The 27,295-nt window shown below is 43.2% G+C and overlaps 1 protein-coding gene across 2 annotated transcripts in view; it reads left to right on the top strand.

The window, feature by feature from the left end:
- Positions 1-27,295, top strand: part of nedd9 (neural precursor cell expressed, developmentally down-regulated 9) — a 47,249-nt gene that overhangs the window by 14,150 nt on the left and 5,804 nt on the right. For both annotated transcript variants that reach the window (XM_036971245.2, XM_021560092.3), the window contains exon 2: positions 10,350-10,748. In XM_036971245.2, the coding sequence (XP_036827140.1) occupies positions 10,356-10,748 (393 nt within the window). In that variant the 5' untranslated portion in view covers positions 10,350-10,355. The remainder of the gene's footprint in view (positions 1-10,349; positions 10,749-27,295) is intronic.

Below are 27,295 nucleotides of genomic sequence, written 5' to 3'. Positions count from 1 at the left end.
TAAGACTCCTGAACAGCTAATCAAATGGCTACCCAGACCCCTCTTTTACTCTGCTGCTACTCTCTGTTTATAATCTATGCATATTCACTTTAACCCTACCTACATGTACATATTAACTCAATTACCTTGACTAACCGGTGTCCCCCCACATTGACTCTGTACCGGTACCCCCTGTATGTAGCCTCACTTGTTATTTTACTGCCACTGTTTAATTACTTCTTACTTTTATTAACTATTTTTTACTTAACGCTTATTATTATTTTTTTCTTAACTTCTTAAAGCATTGTTTTTTAAGGGCTTGTAAGTAAGCATTTCACTGTAAGGTGTATTCCCAGCATGTGACATTTCTTCTGAAACTTGAGCCACAGGCTGTATTAACTGAGACTTCTATTTGGTGCTAGAAGACATCATGCCAAAATATCAAGGTGAAATGTATGGCATGTGGTTTGTCCCAGCATGCATTGCAGTTAGACACAACATGGAATATCATATCCTGTCGAAGGTACAGTTGCCATGCTGTTATATGTGGGGGTGATGATTTCAGTGATAGTATCGCTAGGTGTCATGACCCTTTGTGTGGCGGAATAGTGTGAATCACAGATGAGAGGAGGAAGTTGGTGGGTGACATCTATACTCGGGTTGGATTCCCTCATATCTTGACTGCACAGAACACGGTATGTTTAGCTGTGGTTAATCGGTTTTGCTTCAGCTTTCTAGCAAGATGCAACTCAATCGACTCTGCTAGCTTCAGCCTGGAGTGTGGAGTGTGTCATTTATGGGTTATCTCAATACTGTTAGTTCCAACACCGCTCTATCGCCACACTGAACTAAAAAATACTTAACTTTGTCTTTGGGGATAAAGTACCATCTGAAATCATTAAGTATGCCTCGTCTGACTTTTGATGATAATTCGAACAGCCTCTGCCGCTCTTTCGGTGCATTGCGGATAATGCACGCCTTTTCATGGAGCGCGCCAGAACAGTTCTTCCACTGTTGGGAGAAATGGCAATGCATATTAATATATGTTAGTTGCATGCAAATAAAGGTTGCTTTTCTACCACTCCCAAAACGGAAGCACAATCATGGACTTCGATTCATAGGTGAAGGACTATTATGCCTGAATTCGACCCAACAACAATGAGGAAGTCTGCTGCAGTGTTGAGAGCGGTTGTATAAAACCAATCAGTACGCCAAACAACGTTCTTAACTGTATGAACAAATCAGTACGCCAAACAACGTTCTTAACCGTATGAACCAATCAGTACGCCAAGCCAAGTTCTTAACCGTATGAACCAATCAGTACGCCAAGCCAAGTTCTTAACTGTATGAACCAATCAATATGCCAAGCAAAGTTCTTAAACGTATGAACCAATCAGTACGCCAAGCAAAGTTCTTAACCGTATGAACCAATCAGTACACCAAGCAAAGTTCTTAACCGTATGAACCAATCAGTACACCAAGCAAAGTTCTTAACCGTATGAACCAATCAGTACACCAAGCAAAGTTCTTAACCGTATGAACCAATCAGTACACCAAGCAAAGTTTTTCACTGTGCCAGCCCGCTCTTAATTTCTATTTAGTTCGACTCCCATAGATTCGATGTCTGAACTGTGCGTCATTTTGTTATTGTATTTTTATTAGAATCCCCATTAGCTGTTGTGAAAGCAGCAGCTACTCTTCCTGGGGTTCACACAAAACATAAAACATGACATAAAACAGAACAATAACAGACAATAACAGCTCAAGGACAGAGCTACATACATTTAAAATAAATATATAAATAGAAAAGGTTCTGTACTGACAAGACACCGCGAAGACAGAGATACCTATACGATAGGCCTACAGTCACATCTATCAATTTCATGCTTACATACATATATATCAGTTGACATATACAGTACATACAAGTTATTCAGGTCAGATAGAGGAAGGGCATCTGTACTGTAGTCTGTAACTGGACTTTAGTATTGATTCACTACTGTAGTCTGTAACTGGACAGTAGTATTGATTCACTACTGTACTGTAGTCTGTAACTGGACTATAGTATTGATTCACTACTGTAGTCTGTAACTGGACAGTAGTATTGATTCACTACTGTACTGTAGTCTGTAACTGGACTATAGTATTGATTCACTACTGTAGTCTGTAACTGGACAGTAGTATTGATTCACTACTGTACTGTAGTCTGTAACTGGACTGTAGTATTGATTCACTACTGTAGTCTGTAACTGGACTGTAGTATTGATTCACTACTGTACTATAGTCTGTAACTAGACTGTAGTGTTGATTCACGACTGCACTATAGTCTGTAACTGGACTGTAGTGTTGATTCACTACTGCAGTCTGTATCTGGACAGTAGTATTGATTCACTACTGTAGTCTGTAACTGGACAGTAGTATTGATTCACTACTGTAGTCTGTAACTGGACAGTAGTATTGATTTACTACTGTACTATAGTCTGTAACTGGACTGTAGCATTGATTCACTACCATAGTCTGTAACTGGACTGTAGTATTGATTCACTAATGTACTATAGTCTGTAACTGGACTGTAGTATTGATTCACTAATGTACTATAGTCTGTAACTGGACTGTAGTATTTATTCACTAATGTACTATAGTCTTTAACTGGACTGTAGTGTTGATTCACTACTTTAGTCTGTAACTGGACTGTAGTATTTATTCACTACTGTAGTCTTTAACTGGACTGAAGAATTTATTCACTAATGTACTATAGTCTGTAACTGGACTGTAGTATTGATTCACTACTGTACTATAGTCTGTAACTGGACTGTAGTATTGATTCACTACTGTAGTCTGTAACTGGACTGTAGCATTGATTCACTACTGTAGTCTGTAACTGGACTGTAGTATTTATTCACTACTGTACTGTAGTCTGTAACTGGACTGTAGTATTGATTCACTACTGTAGTCTGTAACTGGACTGTAGTATTTATTCACTACTGTACTGTAGTCTGTAACTGGACTGTAGCATTGATTCACTACCATAGTCTGTAACTGGACTGTAGTATTGATTCACTACTGTACTATAGTATGTAACTGGACTGTAACATTGATTTACTACCATAGTCTGTAACTGGACTGTAGCATTGATTCACTACTGTAGTCTGTAACTGGACTGTAGTATTTATTCACTACTGTACTATAGTCTGTAACTGGACTGTAGTATTGATTCACTACTGTAGTCTGTAACTGGACTGTAGTATTGATTCACTATTGTAGTCTTTAACTGGACTGTAGTATTGATTCACTACTGTAGTCCTTAACTAGACTGTAGTATTGATTCACTACTGTAGTCTTTAACTGGACTGAATAATTTATTCACTAATGTACTATAGTCTGTAACTGGACTGTAGTATTGATTCACTACTGTACTATAGTCTGTAACTGGACTGTAGTATTGATTCACTACTGTAGTCTGTAACTGGACTGTAGCATTGATTCACTACCATAGTCTGTAACTGGACTGTAGTATTTATTCACTACTGTACTGTAGTCTGTAACTGGACTGTAACATTGATTTACTACCATAGTCTGTAACTGGACTGTAGCATTGATTCACTACTGTAGTCTGTAACTGGACTGTAGTATTTATTCACTACTGTACTATAGTCTGTAACTGGACTGTAGTATTGATTCACTACTGTAGTCTGTAACTGGACTGTAGTATTGATTCACTATTGTAGTCTTTAACTGGACTGTAGTATTGATTCACTACTGTAGTCCTTAACTAGACTGTAGTATTGATTCACTACTGTAGTCTTTAACTGGACTGTAGTATTGATTCACTACTGTAGTCTGTAACTAGACAGTAGTATTGATTCACTACTGTAGTCTGTAACTAGACAGTAGTATTGATTCACTACTGTAGTCTGTAACTAGACAGTAGTATTGATTCACTACTGTAGTCTGTAACTAGACAGTAGTATTGATTCACTACTGTACTGTCTGTATACACGTGGCATCATACACTAATGCAAGGAAAAGAAACGTGGCATGCCATGATAGATGGTTGGTAATGTCTACATACAGACTTGTAGGCTACATTAGAAATGTTAAAGTCTAAGTTGTGAGGTGGTATAGCCCTTACTGGCATTAAGAGAATCTGAGAATCTCAGGACGTGAGGTTTTACCCAGTCTCCCTGTGTAATTATGTTATTACAAGCACATTGGCTCGCGTTTAAACAGCCTTAGTAATCAGAGGGTCAGCAGTGTGCTCTAGGATCTGTCCAAATGAAGAAATTACCATGATCTCTGAACTTCCTTCCAGTCCCACTAGTCTGTTTTACCTAGAACCCTTCACAAGGCCCATTTATTCGCTTTGCGTCCCAAATGGCACCCTGTTTCCTGTATAGTGCACTACTTTTGACCAGAACCCTATGTGCCCTGGTCAAAAGTAGTGCACTATATAGGGAATAGGGTGCCATTTGGGACACAACCTTGAACTGGCTCTCACCCTCAGCCTCAGCAGCAGTGTACACTCAGAGGAACAGGCCGTTCATAGTCATCAGGTCCTCATTACCGTCATTACTATAATTATTTTCTATATTTACCTATGGTAATGAGGCCAAATGAGATGTGCTGGTTCACCCGTTCTTATGCAGTATGTGCCACCATCACCCCCGGGCGCACGTGTTACAGTGGGCTGGCCCTAATTTTCACACTAGCAGCCCATTGCTGGGGTTGGGGTACCACATCTGGACTTCATGGGAACATCGGGATCTTCTCACAGTTGGGGGGGTGCACTTGTTGTTGGGACTTGGGAGAGGTTTAAATCATTGTCTCTTTAAATGCAGCTAACCCTGCATTCATAACTAAGTTGGAAGGTGGTATATACCACATATGATTGGGAAAAATCCCCTTGAATGCCCCTCTAAATGGTAATTCCTATTGGGAAACTCGTCTATCATCCCTGAGCTCCGACTTCTCCCACATGCTTACATACTACTAAGGAAATGACCTTGATTAGAGAATTTTCGGCAATTAAACGCAACAACAAAACATTATTTATATAAAGCTATCTATTAACATGTTTTTTTTAACACTATTATTTGTTAACAAGTATGATAGCTGCACTTTTAGTTTATGGTTGACACAGCATGCTGGCCATTAGCCATTCCGCCGCTTCTCAGCTAGTTCGAAAGCACGTGAATGTCTCCAACTGGTATTTACAACTTCACAACGGGTCATTTCCACCTTCCCACTTGGTTATGAACGCAGCACAGGGCTGCTGCTCCCTCCTTCCCATTGCCCTGGGACACAGATCTGTGCTGCAGTGTGGTCGTAGTGGTGAAGTTGGCTGCGGCAGAGGGGGAATTTGGACTGTCGTATTTGTGAGCTCATATACCCAAAGCCACCTTCATTAGGTTGATGTGTACTCTGGAGGCTGAGCCAGAACCACCCAGTGAGCCCTTCCTGAACACTTATTGACTGGGAGGAAAGCTGGGGCCCCGTTCAGTGGTAACGTTACGTAAGGGCTTTTTATTTTTGGTTGGTCAGCAACTCAGTATACGTGTTCCCACACTCAAATGAGAGAACTGTTATTTGTGCTTCGGCGAGACACACCAGTGAAAAATACCCCTGTTGATATAGAAGTGTGTGAGTCATAGAGCACTCCAGAATGAATGGAAAAGTGTTTAAGTTAAGGGGAATGAAAGGGGCTAGACAGCTAGATGTGTGTGTGTGTGTGTGTGTGTGTGTGTGTGTGTGTGTGTGTGTGTGTTTCAGCCTCCAGGCGTGGGTCTGGATAGCTCAACGTAGCACTATTCCACACTTTCTACTGACAACAGCATGAGGCCAAGGCTATATATCACTAGCCAGATGTAGACAGAGAAACGTGAGGCACATCTCCAACTAGGTCGTGTCAGGGTTTTCTTTCACTTCAGTCATTAGCGTACGTGTCTCTAGACACACCAACTGTTTCTGTGTGTGTTTACTTCTTATCTTAAAAGTCGTATCTAAGTACTGGTGCTGGATAGTAACTCGTTATCAGTTTGTGATGAAGCCACCTGCCAAGCGACGGACACAGTCAACACACTGAAGAATGTTTGTTGTAGATACCTGGTGGGAAACCTAGGTGATTCATTATCTCTCTCCAACTCTAGTAAACCTTGGTCACCCTGTGTTACCATGCCATTAGGGACGTTAGGTAAGGGAAAGACCAGAAAGCCCCTAGTCCTGATTGGTGTCATGAGAGGCGGTGGAATGCCTCTCTCACCAAGCTACTTAACAGCTAGTTTAAAGATAACTACCAAGTTCCAGTAAGCCTGTTGGTTCTCATCATGTAGAGTAGAGTAAGGCTACATTGCAGCCTAGGAGCCGGGAGCCGGGGCCTCCCAACCCTCTGACAAATGGCAAACACGTGTTTACTGGAGGATAAGCAGCCAGCTGAGTCACCTCGTTATGACTAACCAATGTTTATGCCGGGGATATATGTACACATGCGCTGATTGGTCGGTCACACCTTCTCCAATTACAGATCAGTAGTAGTAGTGTGAATTTGTGTGAGTGGGTGTATGTTTCACCCTGTTCTCTGTGTTCCAGATGATGTGTGTTTGTTAGGCATTTCTCCACACGCTCACTCACCAGACTTCCTAAGAAGTCTAACTTTTGAGCTTATTCACTGTCAGTAAGCAGTGATGACTGCTGATGACAGACTGTATATGTTGTATTTGTGCTACTCTATTAATGTACTGGCCGTCTTGTGTGTCCTGATCTTACCTTCACCAAGACCTCCATCAAGACCTCTTTCCTTCACCAAGAGCTCTTACCTTCATCAAGAGCTCTTACCTTCATAAAGACCTCTTACCTTCATCAAGACCTCTTACCTTCATCAAGACCTCTTACCTGCATCAAGAGCTCTTACCTTCATCAAGACCTCTTACCTTCACCAAGAGCTCTTACCTTCATCAAGACCTCTTACCTTCATCAAGACCTCTTACCTTCATCAAGACCTCTTACCTGCATCAAGAGCTCTTACCTTCATCAAGACCTCTTACCTTCATCAAGACCTTGCTGACCCATTTTGTGAAGGTATTTTTCTGTACCCGGTCTCGTTCATCTATGGGAGAGAGAGAGATGATCGATATCAAACAGCAGGGAGAGACTGCATCTAGATAAAGTGTTTTGAACAAATTGAGGTTTATGGAATCACTCATATAAGGGATCACTTGTTCAGATGAAATACTAGGCCAACAACAATTGAAAATAAGTTTAAAGCATGTCATGTCAGGGTAAGTCCCGGTGGTGCTTCAGACCTGCGGAAAAAAAAACAAATATGTGATTGTGTTTGCAATGTGTGTTAGGCTGAGCTGTTGACACTTGGGCAGGGGTGTCAAACTTTGAACCGAAGGGCTGCACTGAAAATGTGTTGTATTTTCTCACCATCAAAAACACAATCAAAAAGTCCTCTATCCATCATTTTTGGAATTTCCGATGCTCCCTGACTGTCTAGCTTTCATTTGGGTGATTATTAGCGAGCTGGAAAATGTCAAGAAACTGTATGGATGTAGGTCCATTATCATTCTACACAGGTTGGATTTGGTTTTAGTCATTTTATATTCCTTAGTAGATATTTTTATTATTATTATTTATTCAAACCACCCGCAGGCCGGATTGGACCCCCTCACGGGCCATATGTTTGACACCCCTACAGTAGAGGAAACTGAATGCTGGCAGTCAGAGAGGAACACTAGCAGACTATGGGTGGTTTGGAAGTGTTGGGATTAGTGGAGCGTTTTTCATCAGCATCTCACTGCTCTTATCTTCACACCCTCAGAGCTTAGCTGAGCAAAGTGCTAAAATGAACTGTCTGGTCATTTGTGTTGGCAGATGATCACATTAATCTGTGTAATTAGTGGAAGATCAACAGTCTGTAAAGGATGATGTTGTTATCATGTCTGTTATGGCAGTGACCTCAAACAAATGATACCTCTCCAGTCCTCCTCACCCAGTAAATATTAAAAAGCACCGTGAACACCACTTTAGCCAAGAGTTTACTTATAGAACTGTTGTCTTAGCAAGATGAAATTGGATTTATGTAGATGTCTATGTTCGTATTAGGGGTTAACATGGCAGTTCATACTCAAAATAATCAGCATTTATCTCCCTTCCTCTTATAAAACAGTAATATGTTCATCATCAGATTACCAATGAACAAGAACAGATCCCGGCAGATCCTCTCCCATTGGCCAGCAGCATGCCGTGACATTACGGTGTCAAGTAGAAGCGGAGCTTCAGGCGTGCAGGCAAGCAGCCGGGTGACGGGGGGTAATTGTGGTCTGTAATTGTGCAGTGAGTGTTGGTGGCACTGACACAACGGTTAGTGAAGCCAGATGCCCAGTGAGAGATAAGGATTCCACCGGTCTAGTAGAGGTTCACATGGGAACCCTGTGAATCAGAGTGGGTGGGAAAAAGGAAAAGGCCATGGAACGGTCGGGGAACATTCAGGGAACATTCAGGGAACGGTCAGGCTGAGAGGAAGGCTTCCCGAGTGACATAGCAAATTGTCCGATAACGTGTGCTTGAGAGGGCGAGAGACAGAAAGAGTGTGTGTGAGAGAGGGGACTTAGCCTGATTTCTTAAATGAGAGGCTATATGCAGGAACAGCATACAAGTGTTCCCTAAAAACTGCTTATGTTTTTGTATTCTATTCATTGCTCTGTAGAACGAGCTGTTTGCTACTGCAATGAATGGTCTTGTACTGTATCAGATTTGGTGTCAGATTTTATGCCCAACCCAGCTAAGTCTTCTCTGGTGTCATAGCGAGTGAAAAGCAGAAGCACAGTGTGTAAAGCAGACTGACTGAATTAAGAAAAGCGCATCTAAAATGAACAGTAAGTCTGGTGGACTTGTGTTACACGGTGACCTCAATCCCAACAGTCCCTCTGTGGCAGTTTATCTCTGGTTGGGATGTGATGATGAGAATAATATTTGTGGTTGTATGTTGAGATAGTAATACCACTGGAGTGGCTTTACTAGCACAGAGGATATCTATATGATGTATTTATTTTGCTCTATACTGTATGTCCGTTTGCTCAGATGGATGTGTTTACCAAGGCAATTTGGGCTAAGTGCTTGTCCCCTATAGACACAATAGTGGGGGTTTCGTATCTCAAGTGCTGTGGTTGGGAACCATTATCCTTAACCACTGCACACCAACCAACCAGTTGGGTAACCGTGCCCTGGAGCACACGGCAAGGAATGAGAAAATCCTATCAAGTTCAAATCAGTCAAAAAGACATCTGGCATGGGACCTAATACAATTTTGCATGGTAACTGCAAGTTGCACATTGAACAGTTGTGACAGTTCACCCTAAGACTTACTGTACATAACAAACCCATGGACTAGAACAGTGGTCCCACACTGTGGGGAGTTCTCCCTCAGGGCGACGCGAGGGGTTGGTGCCCCCCCCCCCATAAATACGTACTTTTGAAAGTTGTAATAGTAGAATGCACAAGGTGCCCAGATCAACTAGCCCATGTCAGCAAATGTTTTTTATTTAGGTTTTTTAGCCCATAGATATTGTTGTAATTAGTCACTCAAATATCATATGAATACACGTTAGACATGGCAAAATGTATAGAATTGTAAGGAAATGTGCGTGAATAAAACTGCAACATTTTCTTTGAACCCAATGACAAAATGTGTACAATTGCAGGAAACAAGGTTTAAACCTGCAAAATGATCTCTACTAACAAGAGGAGTGTGAACAGTTTGTGTTATGAACAGTGCTTGTTCCCATAGAAATATAGGCTCCTGAGTGGCGCAGCAGTCTAAGGCACTGCATCTCAGTGCAAGAGGTGTCACTATAGTAACTGGTTTGAATCCAGGCTGTATCACATCTGACCGTGATTGGGAGTCCCATAGGGCGGCGCACATTTGGCCCAGCGTCATCTGGATTTGGCTGGAGTAGGCAGTCATTGTAAATAAGAATATGTTCTTAACTGACTTGCCTGGTTGAATAAAAAAAATAATAATAGGTGTGTGTGTGTGTGTGTGTGTGTGTGCAGGGGGGATGTTCCCCAATGCTGGAAGGGGGTCCCCAAGTGAAAAAGTTTGGGAACCCCTGGACTAGAAGACCATCATTTTACATGTGTTAGATAGGTTTACGGTAATGTTCACTACATGTGCTCAAGCCTGTAGACATGTTGCTAAAAGCAGTGACGGGCTAAAACTAGGTTATAAACTCAGCTGTATGTTGCTCAATGCTCACTGTAGACTAGCATATAGTCCAACCTACAGTTTTGTCCTTAAAGCAGTGACAGGCTAAAAGACTATAAGCTGTATGTTGCTAAATGTAGACTGACTTCCTCTCTTCTCTCTGTAGAACCTGATGGCCAAGGCGTTGTACGACAACGTCCCGGAGTCCCCGGAGGAGTTGGCCTTCCGGAAGGGAGACATCCTAACGATCATTGAGCAGAACACGGGCGGCCTTGAGGGATGGTGGCTCTGCTCGCTGCATGGGCGCCAGGGTATCGCCCCCGGCAACCGCCTCAAGCTGCTGATTGGTCCCATGTTCGACACCCAGTCCCCGGCCGCCCAATCGTCACCTACGGGCTCAGCCTACCAGCAGAAGGTGGGCGTGTCGTCGTCCCAGGGGCTGTACCAGGTGCCGCCCTCCCAGAGCCCGGGTCAGCAGGGCATCTACCAGGTGCCTCCAGGGCAGGATGTCTACCAGGTCCCTCCACAGAGGAGCGTCCTGGCTGCAGACAACACCCCCAGCAAGGTAAGAGACCTGGAGAGACAGAGGGTTGGGGGGAGACAGAGAGAGAGAGAGAGAGAGAGAGAGAGAGAGAGAGAGAATAGAGAGAGAATAGAGACCCAGAAAAATCTGAGCCTACACCGTCACTATGGTGAATGACTAAAACAATACAGAAATACACTATGAAAAAAAGAAATCAGCTCAATGTAATTGAAGAATCCATTGAATGTAACCACTTCTGGGAAAACAAACAACAACACGAAGAGTTATCTATCATGATCAAATACAAATCTTGGAATCAACTATTTAGGACTACCAGAACCCACTGGATTCTCCCAATTACTTTGAATGAACTACAGGACAAAATACAAACCCTCCATGTGTATTTGTATGTATGTGTATATATAAATATATATATTTACCCCAAAAATATATGGGGGATTAGAAATGATCTACCCCCTAAAATGTTTTTATTATTTATTTCAGAGAGAGAGAGAGAGAGAGAGAGAGAGAGAGAGAGAGAGAGAGAGAGAGAGAGAGAGTTACTGCTCAGCTAAAGCTGGTCCCCTGACCTCAGGCAGGGTTCTGGGATTATCAAAGGGGATTGGAAACCCCATAAACACCATCAGACACAGGAGACATTAAATACTACAGGGCTTGGAGCTTTACAGTTTAAACCATGGGCTGTTCTGTTCTCCTGCAACGCCACTGGCCTCAGACCTGTCTTATGGAAGTCATTACACAGACATAGTCACAGGCCAGAGGGATTGCAGGGCTGCAAATGTAAATAAAATGTGGACAGGGTGTGCCCTGATGTTAGTTCACCACAGAACAGGTCAGTGTTTTTATGCATAGAGAGAGCAAGACTCCCAGTTGGCTTTTTTGTGTGTTGGCGAGCTGTGTGTAGGGCCAGGGAAGCCACAGAAGTGCACTAAACGGGGCACAACTCATGGAAAAGCAAACAGTGCAGCACCAAATGCCTGTACTTAGGTCTCTGCACTCAAACACAATACTCAGGTCACAGACAACAACCAAGCCAAGTGCAAATGGATTCACCAGTCGTCTATATGTCTATTTATGTTCCATGCAGCAGTATAGCTGTGTATTTCTGTAGTGTAATAACCTATACGCTACAGCATTCGGAAAAGTATTCAGACCCCTTGACTTTTTCCACATTTTGTTACGTAACAGCCCTATTCTAAAATGAATTTTAAAAAATACAAATGTCATCAATCTACACACAATACCAGATAACGACAAAGCAAAAACAGGTCTTCAGACATTTTAGAAAAAAATGGTAAATAAGTAACTAAAAATAAATAAATACATTTTAAAAATGAAATATCACATTTACATAAGTATTCAGACTCAGTACTTTGTTGAAGCACCTTTGGCAGCGATTACAGCCTTGAGTCTTCTTGGGTATAACTATACAAGCTTGGCACACCTGTATTTGGGAGTTTTTCCTATTCTTCTTTGCAGATCCTCTCAAGCTCTGTCAGGTTGGATTGGGAGCGTCGCTGCACAGCTATTTTCAGATCTCTCCAGAGATTTTTGATCAGGTTCAAGTCCGGGCTCTGGCTGGGCCACTCAAGGACATTCAGAGACTTGTCCAGAAGCCTCTCCTGCGTTGTCTTGGCATTGTGCTTAGTGTCAATGTCTTGTTGGAAGGTGAACCTTCGCCACAGTCTGAGGTCCTGAGCGTTCTGGAGCAGATTTTCATCAAGGATCTCTCTGTACTTTGCTCCGTTTATCTTTCCCTCGATCCTGACTAGTTTCCCAGTCCCTGCTGCTGAAAAACATCCCCACAGCATGATGCTGCCACCACCATGCTTCACTGTAGGGATGGTGCCAGGTTTCCTCCAGAAGTGAGGCTTGGCATTCAGGCCAAAAAGTTCAATCTTGGTTTCATCAGACCAGATAATCTTGTTTATCATGGTCTGAGAGTCTTTAGGGGCCTTTTGGCAAACTCCAAGCAGGCTGTCATGTGCCTTTTACTGAGGTGTGGCTTCCATCTGGCCATTCTACCATAAAGGCCTGATTGGTAGAGTGCTGCAGAGATGGTTGTCCTTCTCGAAGGTAAAGAAAACAACTGTTTTTGCTTTGTCATTATGGGGTATTGTGTGTAGATTGATGAGGATTTAAAAAAAAATTCTAATCCATTTTAGAATAAATCAAATCAACTCAAACTTTGTCACATGCGCCGAATACAACAAGTGTAGACTTTACTGTGAAATGCTTACTTACAAGCCCTTAACCAACAGTGCAGTTCAAGAAGAGTTAAGAAAATATTTACCAAGTAGACTAAAATAAAAAGTGAAAATAAAAAGTAACACAATAAGAATAACGAGGCTATGTACAGGGGGTACCATACCGAGTCAGTGTGGAGGCTATATACAGGGGGCACCGGTACCGAGTCAGTGTGCGGGGGTACGGGTTAGTTGATGTAATTTTGCATGTAGGTGGGGGTGAAGTGATTATACATAGATAATAAACATTGAGTAGCAGCAGTGTACAAACGGGGGGGGGGGGGGGGGGGGTCAATGTCAATTGTCCAGTGGTGATTTTATGAATTGTTCAGCAGTCTTATGGCTTGGTGGTAGAAGCTGTTGACTAGGTCCTAGATTTGGCACTCTGGTACCGCTTACCGTGCGGTAGCAGAGAAAACAGTCTATAACTTGTGAATGGAGTCTCTGACAATTTTATGGGCTTTCCTCTGACACCGCCTCTTGTATAGGTCCTGGATGGCAGGAAGCTTGGCCCCAGTGATGTACTGGGCCGTTCGCACTACCCTCTGTAGCGCCTTACGGTCAGAAGGCTGTAACGTAACAACATGTGGAAAAAGTTAAGGGGTCTGAATACTTTCCGAATGCACAGTATCTGGCCGTTTCTCTGAGGTAGTTTCCAAGCAGTTTCACATCGCATTTAAAACATTTAAAAAATAATTACAACAAATGGAAGTCAATGGAAAGGGAGTGGCGGAGGTACATCACTGGAAGTTATGTAAAATATATATATATATATATTTTCTTGTTTATTCAAAATCTAAAAAAAATGGATAAGACACTCTATTCCATCCCCTTAAGAGAGAGAAATTAATTATATCCTGGTGGTATTTCTTCTATCCGGGGGTATTTTCAACAGGAAGGCATGAGTTAACAGAGACGTTACCAAACTAAGGTGTGTGTTTGTGGGGTAAATAGGGAGCAGGCGCCTGGAGCTTAGCTATGCATTCCAAATTGCACCCTATTCCATTTATAGTGCACTACTTTTGACCAGGGCCCATGGTCAAAAGTAGTGCACCATGTAGGGAATAGGGTGCCGTTTGGGATAGACTTCGGATCCAGGAATGGCGCTGCGATAAGCCAGTCAGCCAATCAGGAGGCACCAGGGGCCTGAGCAAGAGACTCAGAGAACAGAGACACTAGCTCAGAACAAAAAGGCCGTCAATCAATCCCACCTGTACTGTGAAAACATGCAGTCTCCGTCTGAAAGGGCCCATAGAGCTCTGGTCAAAAGTAGTGCACTACGTAGGGTATAGTAGGGTGCCATTTGAGGCACAACCATAATCACACTCAGAACAGTGCTACTACCATCACTATCACTCCCCCTCTCACTGATAAGGAGTTTACTAAGGGAACGGAATTAAGGCTTTGATGAAAAGGTCAATTAAATAAGTCTATATGAATGTGCCTCGTGTCTACACGCTACAATGTATAATCAACTTGTTTGAGATTAAATTTAGACTGTGTCAATGTCGAAAAGTGCAATCTGTGTATAGCAAAGTGGTGCCACTGCAGATTTCAGCTGTGTTCCTGAATACTGGCCATTAAAGAAAGCCGCAACGGATGCCTCTGTGTGCTCTGTGGAGTCCAGACAGACAGTGCTGTGTTGTTTTCCACTGAGTTCTGAGTGACTCACTGATTTGCCAACACCGAGCTGTGCTTGGCCCAAATATCACCCTATCCCCTATATAGTGCACTACTTTTGACTAGCCAATAGGTAATAGGGTGCCATTTGGGACATTGCCCTGGTCTAGGTTGATGAAGAAAGAGGCAGGCCAGCTCCGTTGTTGAATGGCTGAGTGGTTACTGCATTAAGGGCTGTTCAGGTGTGGTGTTCTGGCTAATTAAGCTGGTTAAAAGGGAGGTTAGGGGGATTTCCTGGTTGCCACGCACGCACGCGCACACACACACACACACACACACACACACACACACACACACACACACACACACACACACACACACACACACACACACACACACACACACACACTTCCTCCTTTCAAGGAGTCAAATGATTATGGGCATTGAGGCAGACAGCCTCCTATACTGAGAAGCCCCTCTCATATCCCACCAAAGCCACCATGTGTCGACATGTCACAGCTGTGAAAGGACACAGCTTTGTTACTCAGGCAAAATGCAAGTTTAGCTTTAAAAAACAGTTAATAAACATGTTGTATCACAGCGCCTCTCCTCTCTCTAAAGATCCACTTAACTGTACTGTATTTAAGAATATGAATATGTATATATAAATAGTTTGTAAATAGTATTTTTGTTGTCATTCCTATATCTAACTTTTTTGTATTATTTTGAATGAAATGTAATATCTGTTCTTCTTGTCTATAACTGTCTGTACTTTGACATGCATTTGTAAATGTTATGTGGAACCCAGGAAGAGTAGCTGCTGCATGTGCAGAAGCTCATAGGGATCTGGATAAACGGAACTAATTGTGTGTGTGTGTGTGTGTGTGTGTGTGTGTGTGCGTGTGTGCGTGTGTGTGTCTAGCATGCCAACCCCTCTGTGAAATTTCAGATCGGCAACTGGTTATTTTATATTCATGTGACGTAGGGCTTTGGTATATAAATGCACACTGAGGTTTGGCACTGGCTCTAGCTATCTCTCTCAGGCTACTCAGTTTGATGCTGCGGCCCTGGCTGCCTGTCCTTGTGTAACCCTTCAGAGAGGGTGAGCTAAAGCGCCCCAACCACAGCTGCCCCATTCAAGGCCCCAGTGTTGGCCCATAGCTTGCCCGAAGCTGGGAGCCATCCTTGGGGCTCTCTGCCACACAAAGAGCCTCTCACAGAGACCAGGAGCTGCCTTGCACCCCCCTTTGCCACACTGGTGTTAGATGGCAGTTTTATCATCAGTCACTGGCCCTGGTTCTTCTGATTCTCAAAGGTGCGTCTGTTTCTCGCTCTGTGTTCAAAGGCCCCGCCGAGCCTCTTATCTACTCCTACCAGTCCTCTTCCTCACATCCTGCCTCAGCAAGACAAGGCTCGCTCCTTCTATGGCCACTTCCTGTCTCTGTCTTATACACATGTAGAGATCCTATCATTCGCTGATTCGTGGACTGTGATCAACAGTAAGAAACACAGTGCGACTGAGTTAATAAACTCCCAGAAGTCACAGAGGATTGAGGAAGTGAACTGCTTGGGTAACTGAGTTGGCCGTTAGAGTGGAGGTAACCAGGTTAAGCTCCAATAAATGGCTTGTTTGTGAGGTTTGCAAGACATTGCTTGACTACTTTTGACTAGAGCCCTTTGGCCCTGATCAAAAGTAGTGCACTCTAAATGGAATAGGGTGCCATTTGGGACGCAGAAGTATTTTCTCCCTCTAATCATGTGTGGAAAATGAATTATTCCTTCCTGTTGGGCTCCCTCCTTTAGACACGTGTCTGCTCTCTATTGTCGCCGCGGTGACGAATCACTGGCCTGTGTAATTTGACCCAGGGCAAGGTCATAAATCCCATTGTATCAAAGGGAATTGGTGTCCATGTTGGTGGTGGTGTCCATCCGTCACACACCAACAGAAATAGAGAGAGAGAGAGATCCTTCCAGAAAAGTAAAGATAGAAGAAAAATGCTCTTTCTGCAGTGCCAAGGAGTAAGAAAGTGTGGAGGGAGAAAGAGAGGACAGGAAATGTTTGTCTGATAGGTAACTCCATTTTCCCCAGTTTAAAATCTATGCTGACAGGGACAGCTAGTAGGTCTCCCTTCTCCCCGCCTTTTCACTTTCTCACAATTCAAAAAGGACATCTTAATAATGAATACATTCCTGGAAAGTAAACAGGAAATGGCTGTTCCATCATTAAAACTACCCCTATTAGTATAATTTCTGCCCATTTTGAGATGAAAAAAGTCTTTGATCAGAGGGAATAAAAGATTATCCTTATTAGCGATGGAATCAGTGAGCATGTGTGCATAAGTGTGTGTGTGAGGGCTCTTTTAACGCCCCTGGTAAATGCCCGATCTTTACTTGGTTTTGACCACATGGTCACATCGTCATCATGGAGATTGAGGCCTCGTGGGATTGGCCACTTAATTACCTGCATTAATTAGTTTGCCATGTTATATAGGCCACCGTCGCTCTGAGCTGTGGAAGGGAACATTAGTGTTCAGCTGAAGTGAACGTTGTTGAGAAATAACCTATAATAACACTGTAAAGCTATACGACTGTGAGTCAGCAACCGCAGGTGCCCCCTTGAAATCCCCTTGAAACCAAGAGGACAAGGGTAGCATCCCAAATGGTACCCTATTCCCTATGTAGTGCATTACATTCAACCTGTGCACTATGTAGGGAATAGGGTGTCATTTGGGACGCAGCCCATGATTCAGCACGACAGGTGCCCTCTGTAAACCAAGGTGCCCTCTTGAAAGGCTATTATAGGAACTCTGCCACACCCCTTCCCTTTTGAGTGACACTTACAAAGAATAACATCACTAATGCCACTCTCCTACACGCTATTAGTCATATCATTTATCATTAATAATGTGTATTGGGTGGCAACGGATTGAATTTCCCTGGTACTGACATGGCTCCCTGTGTGACTTCTGCCCACCCTCAGTGACTGAAAGCTGAAACAACACCATTGTGTTGACAATTGCTAATGAGAAGATGGGGGGGTGAAGGGAGGGATGAAGGAGGGATGGGACGGGGAAGTTATATGAGAGAATGGTGGCTTTACTGTGTCAGCAGCAGCCACACACACACATACACACACTGAGGAGTGGGTAAGGGCACAGTGGTGATGTCAGGATGGCGATATAGGGGGGAATGGATGGATGGAATCACCCCATCCAGTTCTAACAGGGGTCAATGGCTGCCTGGCAATATGATTGTCACCATTAGGGTGATCTGGCCACCGTTGACATGTGTCATCAAGTCATCAGCGTGTGAAATTACAACCTAGTGTGCCTTTCTACACCTACGCTCACACCTTCCAGTGTTCACACACACAAACCTACACAAACATTCACACTCAAACTAGCTTTCTTTCAGAGCTGAAGCAGCACTGTCATCACAATGCAGGGTTAACTTATAAAGGTCAAAGTCATAGTGAACAGTTGACAATGACATTTTAAATCTACTTAAAATACTAGGCTATGTATGTATTTATCAAACCCATGAAGTCATTGTTGGCAACATGACACGATGAATACCACGGAAATCATATGCGGGGAAAAACCCAGCCTGTACCAACTAGAATCTGTCAGCACATTAAAGTAAATGTGGTGTGGGCTGAAAGAATAATGAGTCACTCAGAACAACCCAGTACTATCCCAACAATGCATGCAGCACCTTGGGGACACCATTTTGAACCTGATCCTTCTGTAGTCACCCACAGTCCTGTGTGACTAGTCCATGATAGAATCCACCTAAAGAGCCTGTCTGCATCCCAAACAGAACCCAATTCCCTATGGGCTCTGGCGAAAGTAGTGTACTATATAGGGAATAGGGTGCCATTTGGGACAGATCCCATCACCTGAGTGGGAGCAAGTATTTACCCAGTCCCTGGCATATATGATGTCATCAACACTTACCCACCAAGACTGTATTTTCTGATGCCGCCGTCCGCCTGCCCATCCCCATAAAGGAACCAGTCAGGTCAATATTTACCCAACCACCATTAGGAGCGCCAAGTACCCCGGCAGAGCCCGCCGCAGCGGCAAAGCCTGCTGGGTAAACAGTGGGTGAAGAAGGGAAATAAATGAGCAGTGTTTGTCTGGCAATGAATGACAAGACCTCGTTATGGGAAGAGTGGAGTAGAGAGTGGCTGTCTGCGTCAAGGAATGGCAACCTATTCCCTTTATAGTGCACTACTTCTTTTGACCAGGGCCCAAAAGGCTCTGGTCAAAAGTAGTGCACTACAAAATGGATAGGGTGCCATTCGGGACATACCCTGACATGCACCTGTTGAGGAGCCAGATTGGTCACTGTGGTTTTCTGGCTTTCATAGGTACCATGTTAGCCATCTCTGGACTGTGTGTGAGAGAAGGTAACTCAAAAACAGAGATCTCCTTTTGTGCAATGCACATTCACTGCAACTTTCCCACACATAGCCACGCCACAGGGAGTATAGGAACTACAGAGAAAGCAACAAGGACCTTTTAGTCCAGGACTTTCCTTTGTTGTGTAAAGGGAAGCTATGCTGGTGTGTCTGGTTACACATGCCCTGGGAGCTTGTACCCAATCAAAGATACACGTGTGTGCGTGAGAAGAATAAAATGTAGCATGTAGTCATGGCTTTAGAAGCTTCTGATAGGCCAATTGATGTAATTTGAGTCAATTGGAGGTGTACCTGTGGATGTATTTCAAGGCCTACCTTCAAACTCAGTGCCTCTTTGCTTGACATCATGGGAAAATCAAAACAAATCAGCCAAGACCTCAGAAAAAACATTGTAGACCTCCACAAGTCTGGTTCATCCTTGGGAGCAATTTACAAACGTCTGAAGGTACCACGTTCGTCTTTATAAACAATAGTACGCAAGTATAAATTCATGGGACCACGCAGCCGTCATACCGCTCAGGAAGGAGACGCGTTCTGTCTCCTAGAGATTAACGTACTTTGGTGCGAAAAGTGCAAATCAATCCCAGAACAACAGCAAAGGACCTTGTGAAGATGCTGGAGGAAACAGGTACAAAAGTATCTATATCCACAATAAAATAAGTCCTTTATCGACATAACCTGAAAGGCCGCTCAGCCAAGAAGCCACTGCTCCAAAACCGCTATTAAAAAGCCAGACGACGGTTTGCAACTGCACATGGGGACAAAGCTTGTACTTTTTGGAGAAATGTCCTCTGGTCTGATGGAACAAAAATAGAACTGTTTGGCCATAATGACCATCATTATGTTTGGAGGAAAAAGGGGGAGGCTTGCAAGCCGAAGAACACCATCCCATCCGTGGCAGCATCATGTTATGTGGGTGCTTTACTGCAGGAGGGACTGGTGCACTTCACAAAATAGATGGCATCATGAGGTAGGAAAATTATGTGGATATATTGAAGCAACATCTCAAGACATCAGTCAGGAACTTAAAGCTTGGTCGCAAATGGGTCTTCCAAATGGACAAAACCCCAAGCATACTTCCAAAGTTGTGGCAAATTGGCTTAAGGACAACTAAATCAAGGTATTGGAGTGGCCATCACAAAGCCCTGACCTCAATCCGATAGAAAATGTTGTGGGCAGAGCTGAGCAAGGAGCAAGGAGGCGAGCAAGGAGGCCTACAACCTGACTCAGTTACACCAGCTCTGTCAGGAGGAATGGGCCAAAATTCACCCCAACTTATTGTGGGAAGCTTGTGGAAGGCTACCTGCAACATTTGACCCAAGTTAAACAATTTAAAGGCAATGCTAAGAAATACTCATTGAGTGTATGTAAACTTCTGACCCACTGGGAATGTGATGAAAGAAAGAAAAACTGAAATAAATCATTCTCTCTACCATTATTCTGACATTTCACATTCTTAAAATAAAGTGGTGATCCTAACTGAACTAAGACAGGGCATTTTTACCAGGATTAAATGTCAAGAATTGTGAAAAACTGAGTTTAAATGTATTTGGCTAAGGTGTATGTAAACTTCTGACTTCAACTGTACATACGGAGCCTGGATATGTATGGACTGTATGTATGGATACATATGTATGGATACATATGTATGTATGTATGGATAGGAATCCCAACCATGAGCACCTTTAATTACACTGGGAGGGTATTTACAGAGCTCTCCCTCCCTCCCTCTATGGGAAATATATGTTTAAATTTCCAATGCAAGTGAAATGGATAAACAAAAGTTAAATAAATAAAAAGTAAAAACAGTAAATATTACTCACAAGTTCCAAAAGAATACAGACATTTCAAATGTCATATGTCTATATACAGTGTTGAAACGTAGTGCAAATAGTTAAAGTACAAAGGGAAAAATTGATAAGCAGGTAGCAAGTGAACGCAAGTGCAGACTCAGGTGAGGAGACAGGGATAAGGTAACTAAGGTATTTATTGAACAGCGGGGGGAAGATGGGGTGGCCAGGGGAGCCTCAGACAGGTAGCAGGGAAACAAGGACTGAGGCTGAGGCCGGGGCAAGGGGAGCGAAGGCAGGGTAAGCAGGTCCGGAGCGGAATCCAAGGAAGCCGTAGAGTGGGGGTCCTGAGCAGGGACGCAGGACTGCCGAGACAGGGACCAGCAGCAGAGCGGCCGGAATGATCAGAGATTACAATCTGGCAGCATGGAAGTGGCAGGGCTGAGTATTTGTAGAGGTCTTGATTATGAAACAGGTTGCAGCTGTGCCTCCAGCACACCTGTCTCCACTCACACAATCACATGCACCCACACACAGAGAGAGAGGGAGATAACACTGGGGGAATGGCAGCAGGTTAGGGAGACACAGGATGAGAAGTAGAGGGTGTGTCAGGGGCAGATGTAACAAAAATAAATAAACATATATATGGGTTGCATTTACAATTGTTTGTTCTTCACTGGTTGCCCTTTACTTGTGGCAACAGGTCACACATATTGTTGCTGTGATTGCACACTGTGGTATTTCAACCAATACATATGGGAGTTTATCAAAAATCGATTTGTTTAAAAAGAAAATGTGGGTCTGTGCAATCTGATATGGTCATACATTTAGCAGGATGTTAGGAAGTGCAGCTCAGTTTCCACCTCATTTTGTGGGCAGTGTGCACATAGCCTGTCTTCTCTTGACTGCCAGTGTGGCCTTTCTCAATAGCAAGGCCATGCTCACGGTCGGAACATAGTCAATATTTCCTTAATATTGGGTCAGTCACAGTGATCAGGTATTCTGCCACTGTGTACTCTCTGTTTAGGGCCAAATAGCATTCTAGTTTGCTCTGTTTTTTGTCAATTCTTTCCAATGTGTCAAGTAATTATCTTTTTGTTTTCTCATGATTTGGTTGGGTCTAATTGTGTTGCTGTCCTGGGGCTCTGTGGCGTCTGTTTGTGTTTGTGAACAGAGCCCCAGGACCAGCTTGCTTAGGGGGCTCTTCTCCAGGTTAATTTCTCTGTAGGTAATGGCTTTGTTATGGAAGGTTTGGGAATCACTTCCTTTTAAGTGGTTGTAGAATGTAATGGCTCTTTTCTGGATTTTGATCATTAGCGGGTATCGGCCTAATACTGCTCTGCATGCATTATTTGGTGTTTTACGTTGTAAACGGAGGATATTTTTGCAGAATTCTGCATGCAGAGTCTCAATTTGGGGTTTGTCCCATTTTGTGAATTCTTGGTTGGTAAGTGGACCCCAGACCTCACAACCATAAAGGGCAATGGGTTCTATAACTGATTCAAGTATTTTTAGCCAGATCCTAATTGGTATGTTGAAATGTATGTTCCCTTTGATGGTGTAGAAGGCACTTCTTGACTTGTCCCTCAGATCATTCACAGCTTTGTGGAAGTTATCTGTGGCACTGATGTTTAGGCCGAGGTACGTATCGGTTTTTGTGTGCTCTAGGCCAACGGTGTCTAGATGGAATTTGTATTCGTGGTCCTGGCAACTGAATCTTTTTTTGGAACACTATTGTTTTTGTCTTACTGAGATTTATTGTCAGGGCCCGGGTCTGACAGAATCTGTGCAGACGATATAGGTGCTGCTGTAGGCCCTTCTTGGTTGGGGACAGAAGCACCATATCATCAGCAAACAGTAGACATTTCACGTCAGATTGTAGTAGGGTGAGACCGGGTGCTGCAGACTGTTCTAGTGCTCTCGCCAATGTGTTGATATATATGTTGAAGAGGGTGGGGCTCAAGCTGCTTATCCCTGTCTCACCCCCCGGCCCTGTGAAAAGAAATGTGTGTGTTTCATGCCAATTTTAACCACAAACTTATTGTTTGTGTACATGGATTTTAAATTGTTGTATGTTTTCCCCCCAAAACCACTTTCCATCAATTTGTTTAGCAGGTCCTCATGCCAAATTGATTCGAAAGCTTTTTTGAAATCAACAAAGCATGAGAAGGCTTTGCCTTTGTTTTTGTTTGTTTTTCAATTAGGATGTGCATGGTGAATACGTGGTCCGTTGTACGGTAGTTTGGTAAAAATCCAATTTGACATTTGCTCAGTACATTGTTTTCACTGAGGAAATGTACGAGTCTGCTGTTAATGATAATGCAGAGGATTTTCCAGAGGTTGCTGTTGACGCATATCCCGCAGTACTTATTGGGGTCAATTTTGTCTCCACTTTTGTGGATTGGGGTGATCAGTCCTTGGTTCCAAATAGGAGGAGGATGTTAAAGAGTTTAAGTATAGCCAATTGGAATTTGTGGTCTGTTAATTTTATCATTTAATTTAGAATACCATCAACCCCCTAGGGCTTTTTGGTTTGCAGGGTTTGTATTTTGTCCTGTAGTCCATTCAATGTAATTGGAGAATCCAGTGGGTTCTGGTAGTCTTTAAAAGTTGATTGTAAAATTTGTATTTGATCATACAGTGCCTTGCGAAAGTATTCGGCCCCCTTGAACTTTGCGACCTTTTGCCACATTTCAGGCTTCAAACATAAAGATATAAAACTGTATTTTTTTGTGAAGAATCAACAACAAGTGGGACACAATCATGAAGTGGAACGACATTTATTGGATATTTCAAACTTTTTTAACAAATCAAAAACTGAAAAATTGGGCGTGCAAAATTATTCAGCCCCTTTACTTTCAGTGCAGCAAACTCTCCCCAGAAGTTCAGTGAGGATCTCTGAATGATCCAATGTTGACCTAAATGACTAATGATAATAAATACAATCCACCTGTGTGTAATCAAGTCTCCGTATAAATGCACCTGCACTATGATAGTCTCAGAGGTCCGTTAAAAGCGCAGAGAGCATCATGAAGAACAAGGAACACACCAGGCAGGTCCGAGATACTGTTGTGAAGAAGTTTAAAGCCGGATTTGGATACAAAAAGATTTCCCAAGCTTTAAACATCCCAAGGAGCACTGTGCAAGCGATAATATTGAAATGGAAGGAGTATCAGACCACTGCAAATCTACCAAGACCTGGCCGTCCCTCTAAACTTTCAGCTCATACAAGGAGAAGACTGATCAGAGATGCAGCCAAGAGGCCCATGATCACTCTGGATGAACTGCAGAGATCTACAGCTGAGGTGGGAGACTCTGTCCATAGGACAACAATCAGTCGTATATTGCACAAATCTGGCCTTTATGGAAGAGTGGCAAGAAGAAAGCTATTTCTTAAAGATATCCATAAAAAGTGTCGTTTAAAGTTTGCCACAAGCCACCTGGGAGACACACCAAACATGTGGAAGAAGGTGCTCTGGTCAGATGAAACCAAAATTGAACTATTTGGCAACAATGCAAAACGTTATGTTTGGCGTAAAAGCAACACAGCTGAACACACCATCCCCACTGTCAAACATGGTGGTGGCAGCATCATGGTTTGGCCTGCTTTTCTTCAGCAGGGACAGGGAAGATGGTTCAAATTGATGGGAAGATGGATGGAGCCAAATACAGGACCATTCTGGAAGAAAACCTGATGGAGTCTGCAAAAGACCTGAGACTGGGACGGAGATTTGTCTTCCAACAAGACAATGATCCAAAACATAAAGCAACATCTACAATGGAATGGTTCAAAAATAAACATATCCAGGTGTTAGAATGGCCAAGTCAAAGTCCAGACCTGAATCCAATTGAGAATCTGTGGAAAGAACTGAAAACTGCTGTTCACAAATGCTCTCCATCCAACCTCACTGAGCTCGAGCTGTTCTGCAAGGAGGAATGGGGAAAAAATTCAGTCTCTCGATGTGCAAAACTGATAGAGACATACCCCAAGCGACTTACAGCTGTAATCGCAGCAAAAGGTGGCGCTACAAAGTATTAACTTAAGGGGGCTGAATAATTTTGCACGCCCAATTTTTCAGTTTTTGATTTGTTAAAAAAGTTTGACATATCCAATAAATTTTGTTCCACTTCATGATTGTGTCCCACTTGTTGTTGATTCTTCACAAAAAAATACAGTTTTATATCTTTATGTTTGAAGCCTGAAATGTGGCAAAAGGTCGCAAAGTTCAAGGGGGCCGAATACTTTCGCAAGGCACTGTATATATGTTTCTGCTGTTTGTTCTTTGTTATAGAGCCAAAAATATTGGAGAAGTGGTTTATCCATACATCTCCATTTTGGATAGATAACGCTTCGTGTTGTGGTTTGTTTAGAGTTTTCCAATTTTCCCAGAAGGGGTTACATTCTATGGATTCTTCAATTACATTGAGCTGATTTCTGATGTGCTGTGAAGGTGTAGGCTCAGGTTTCTGGGTCTCTATGTTTTTGGTTGGATCGGTTTCTCAATTTCTTTCTTAAGTTTTTACATTCTTCATCAAACCACTTGTCATTGTTGTTCATTTTCTTAGATTGTCTGCTTGAAATGTTTTGATTTGATAGGGCAGCTGATATGTCAAATATACTGTTCAGGTTTTCTACTGTCAAGTTTTACAGTGAATTTTTTTTTCCCAGGAAATTGTCTAGAAGGGATTGAATTTGCTGTTGCCTAATTGTTGTTTTGGTAGATTTCCACACTACTTTCCTTCCATCTATAGCATTTCCTAATATTATTCATTTCCTTTGGCTTTGATGCCTCATGATTAAGCATAGCTCTGTTCAAGTAGAGTGTGATTTTGCTGTGATCTGATAGGAGTGTCAATGGACTGACTGTGAACACTCTAAGATACTCTGGGTTGAGGTCAGCGATAAATTAGTCTACAGTACAATTGCCAAGATATGAGCTATAGGTGTACCTACCGTAGGAGTCCTCTCGAAGCCTACCATTGACTATGTACATACCCAGCCTCTGACAGAGCTGCAGGAGTTGTGACCCGTTTTTGTTGGTTATGTTGTCGTAGTTGTGTCTAAGGGGGCATATGGGGAGGGAAGGATGTCACCTCCAGGTAGGTGTTTGTCCCCCTGTGTGCTGAGGGTGTCAGGTTCTTGTCCAGTTCTGGCATTTAGGTCGCCACAGACTAGCACATGTCACTGGGCCTGGAAATGGTTGATCTCGCCCTCTAGGATGGAGAAGCTGTCATCGTTAAAGTATGGGGATTCTATTGGGGTGATATAGGTAGCACACATGAGGAAATGTTTCTCTGTTGAGATCATTTCCTTATTAATTTCTAGACAGAGTCTTTTCTCTGTTTCACACCTAGTTATTTGGTGGATGGGACAACCATATCTTTGTAACCTAGAGGGCAACCATTGGATCTGTTTATAACCATGTTTCTTTGATGAAGTCTGGGTCCCTGCTCTTTAGGCTAATGGCAGATGACCTCAAACCTTATATATTCGAGGGTGAGATATATCTCTCTCTGTATCTCTCTATACCGCTCTCTTATCTCTCTCTGTGTCTCTCTCTCTCTTTCTCTCTCTCTCTTTCTTTCTCTCTCTCTCTCCACTGAGACATTCATCTTCGTCTGGTGGATGGATGGGGTCTAATGCTGGGGTTTTGGATGCCATCATTCAGCTCATAACTTCTCAAAAATAGGAGGTATTAGGATGGCTACACAGGGACTAAAGAAGAGACCATAGAGATCTCAGTGTAGCCTCAGTGCATTCCAAATGGCACCCTTTTCCCAATATATAGTGCACTACTTTTGACCAGAGCCCTATGAAATAGGGTTCTATTTGGGAAGCAGCCTCTTGCTACCTCCCTGGAGTCTTTCTGTCTTTAGAGCAGGAAGCCATACGTATGGTTCCCATTTTCAAGCCCTGTCAGTGAACCCTGCATGTTCCAGTGTGGTGATGGTGGTGTGTCTATGGAGGGGGAGGAAGGGACAGGGAGAGAGAGGAGGGGGTAGCGGGATACAGGGAAGGGGGAAGAGCATTCCGTACATTCTTCTGTCTGTCTGACGCAGCGAGGAAGTCTGGAGCTCGGAAGGCTGGGATATACAGGGTAAGAGTAGAGAACTGACAGAGGTATGGGAGGGAGAAAGAAAGATTGGGAGGGTGATTAACACTTACGGGAAAGAGAGAGGTGGAGGAATGTGACACGAGTGAAAAAGTGATGGAAAGGGAGGAAAAAGCGGTCTGTTCCTTTCTTTCTCGCCTCCCTACTCCTGAGGAGCCAATGTGACATCCATGTTTCTGGGACGTCTGTTCTCTCGCAGCACCACACCTCATGACAGCTCAGTCCCCTACTTCACGGTTACGTGGCTGGAATCCCAAATAGCATCCTATTGGGAATAGGTTTCCATCTGGGATGTACCCAGAGAGAACAGGGTCGTATTCACTAGGTACCAAGCAGAAGAATACTTAAAGGGAGTCCAGGGAGGGACTACCTGAAC

The sequence above is a fragment of the Oncorhynchus mykiss genome, chromosome 30 (genome assembly GCF_057628025.1).
Source record: "Oncorhynchus mykiss isolate SJ-2025 chromosome 30, ASM5762802v1, whole genome shotgun sequence".
In the NCBI taxonomy this organism is placed as follows: domain Eukaryota; kingdom Metazoa; phylum Chordata; class Actinopteri; order Salmoniformes; family Salmonidae; genus Oncorhynchus; species Oncorhynchus mykiss.
This window is presented reverse-complemented; position numbering and strand designations above follow the sequence as displayed.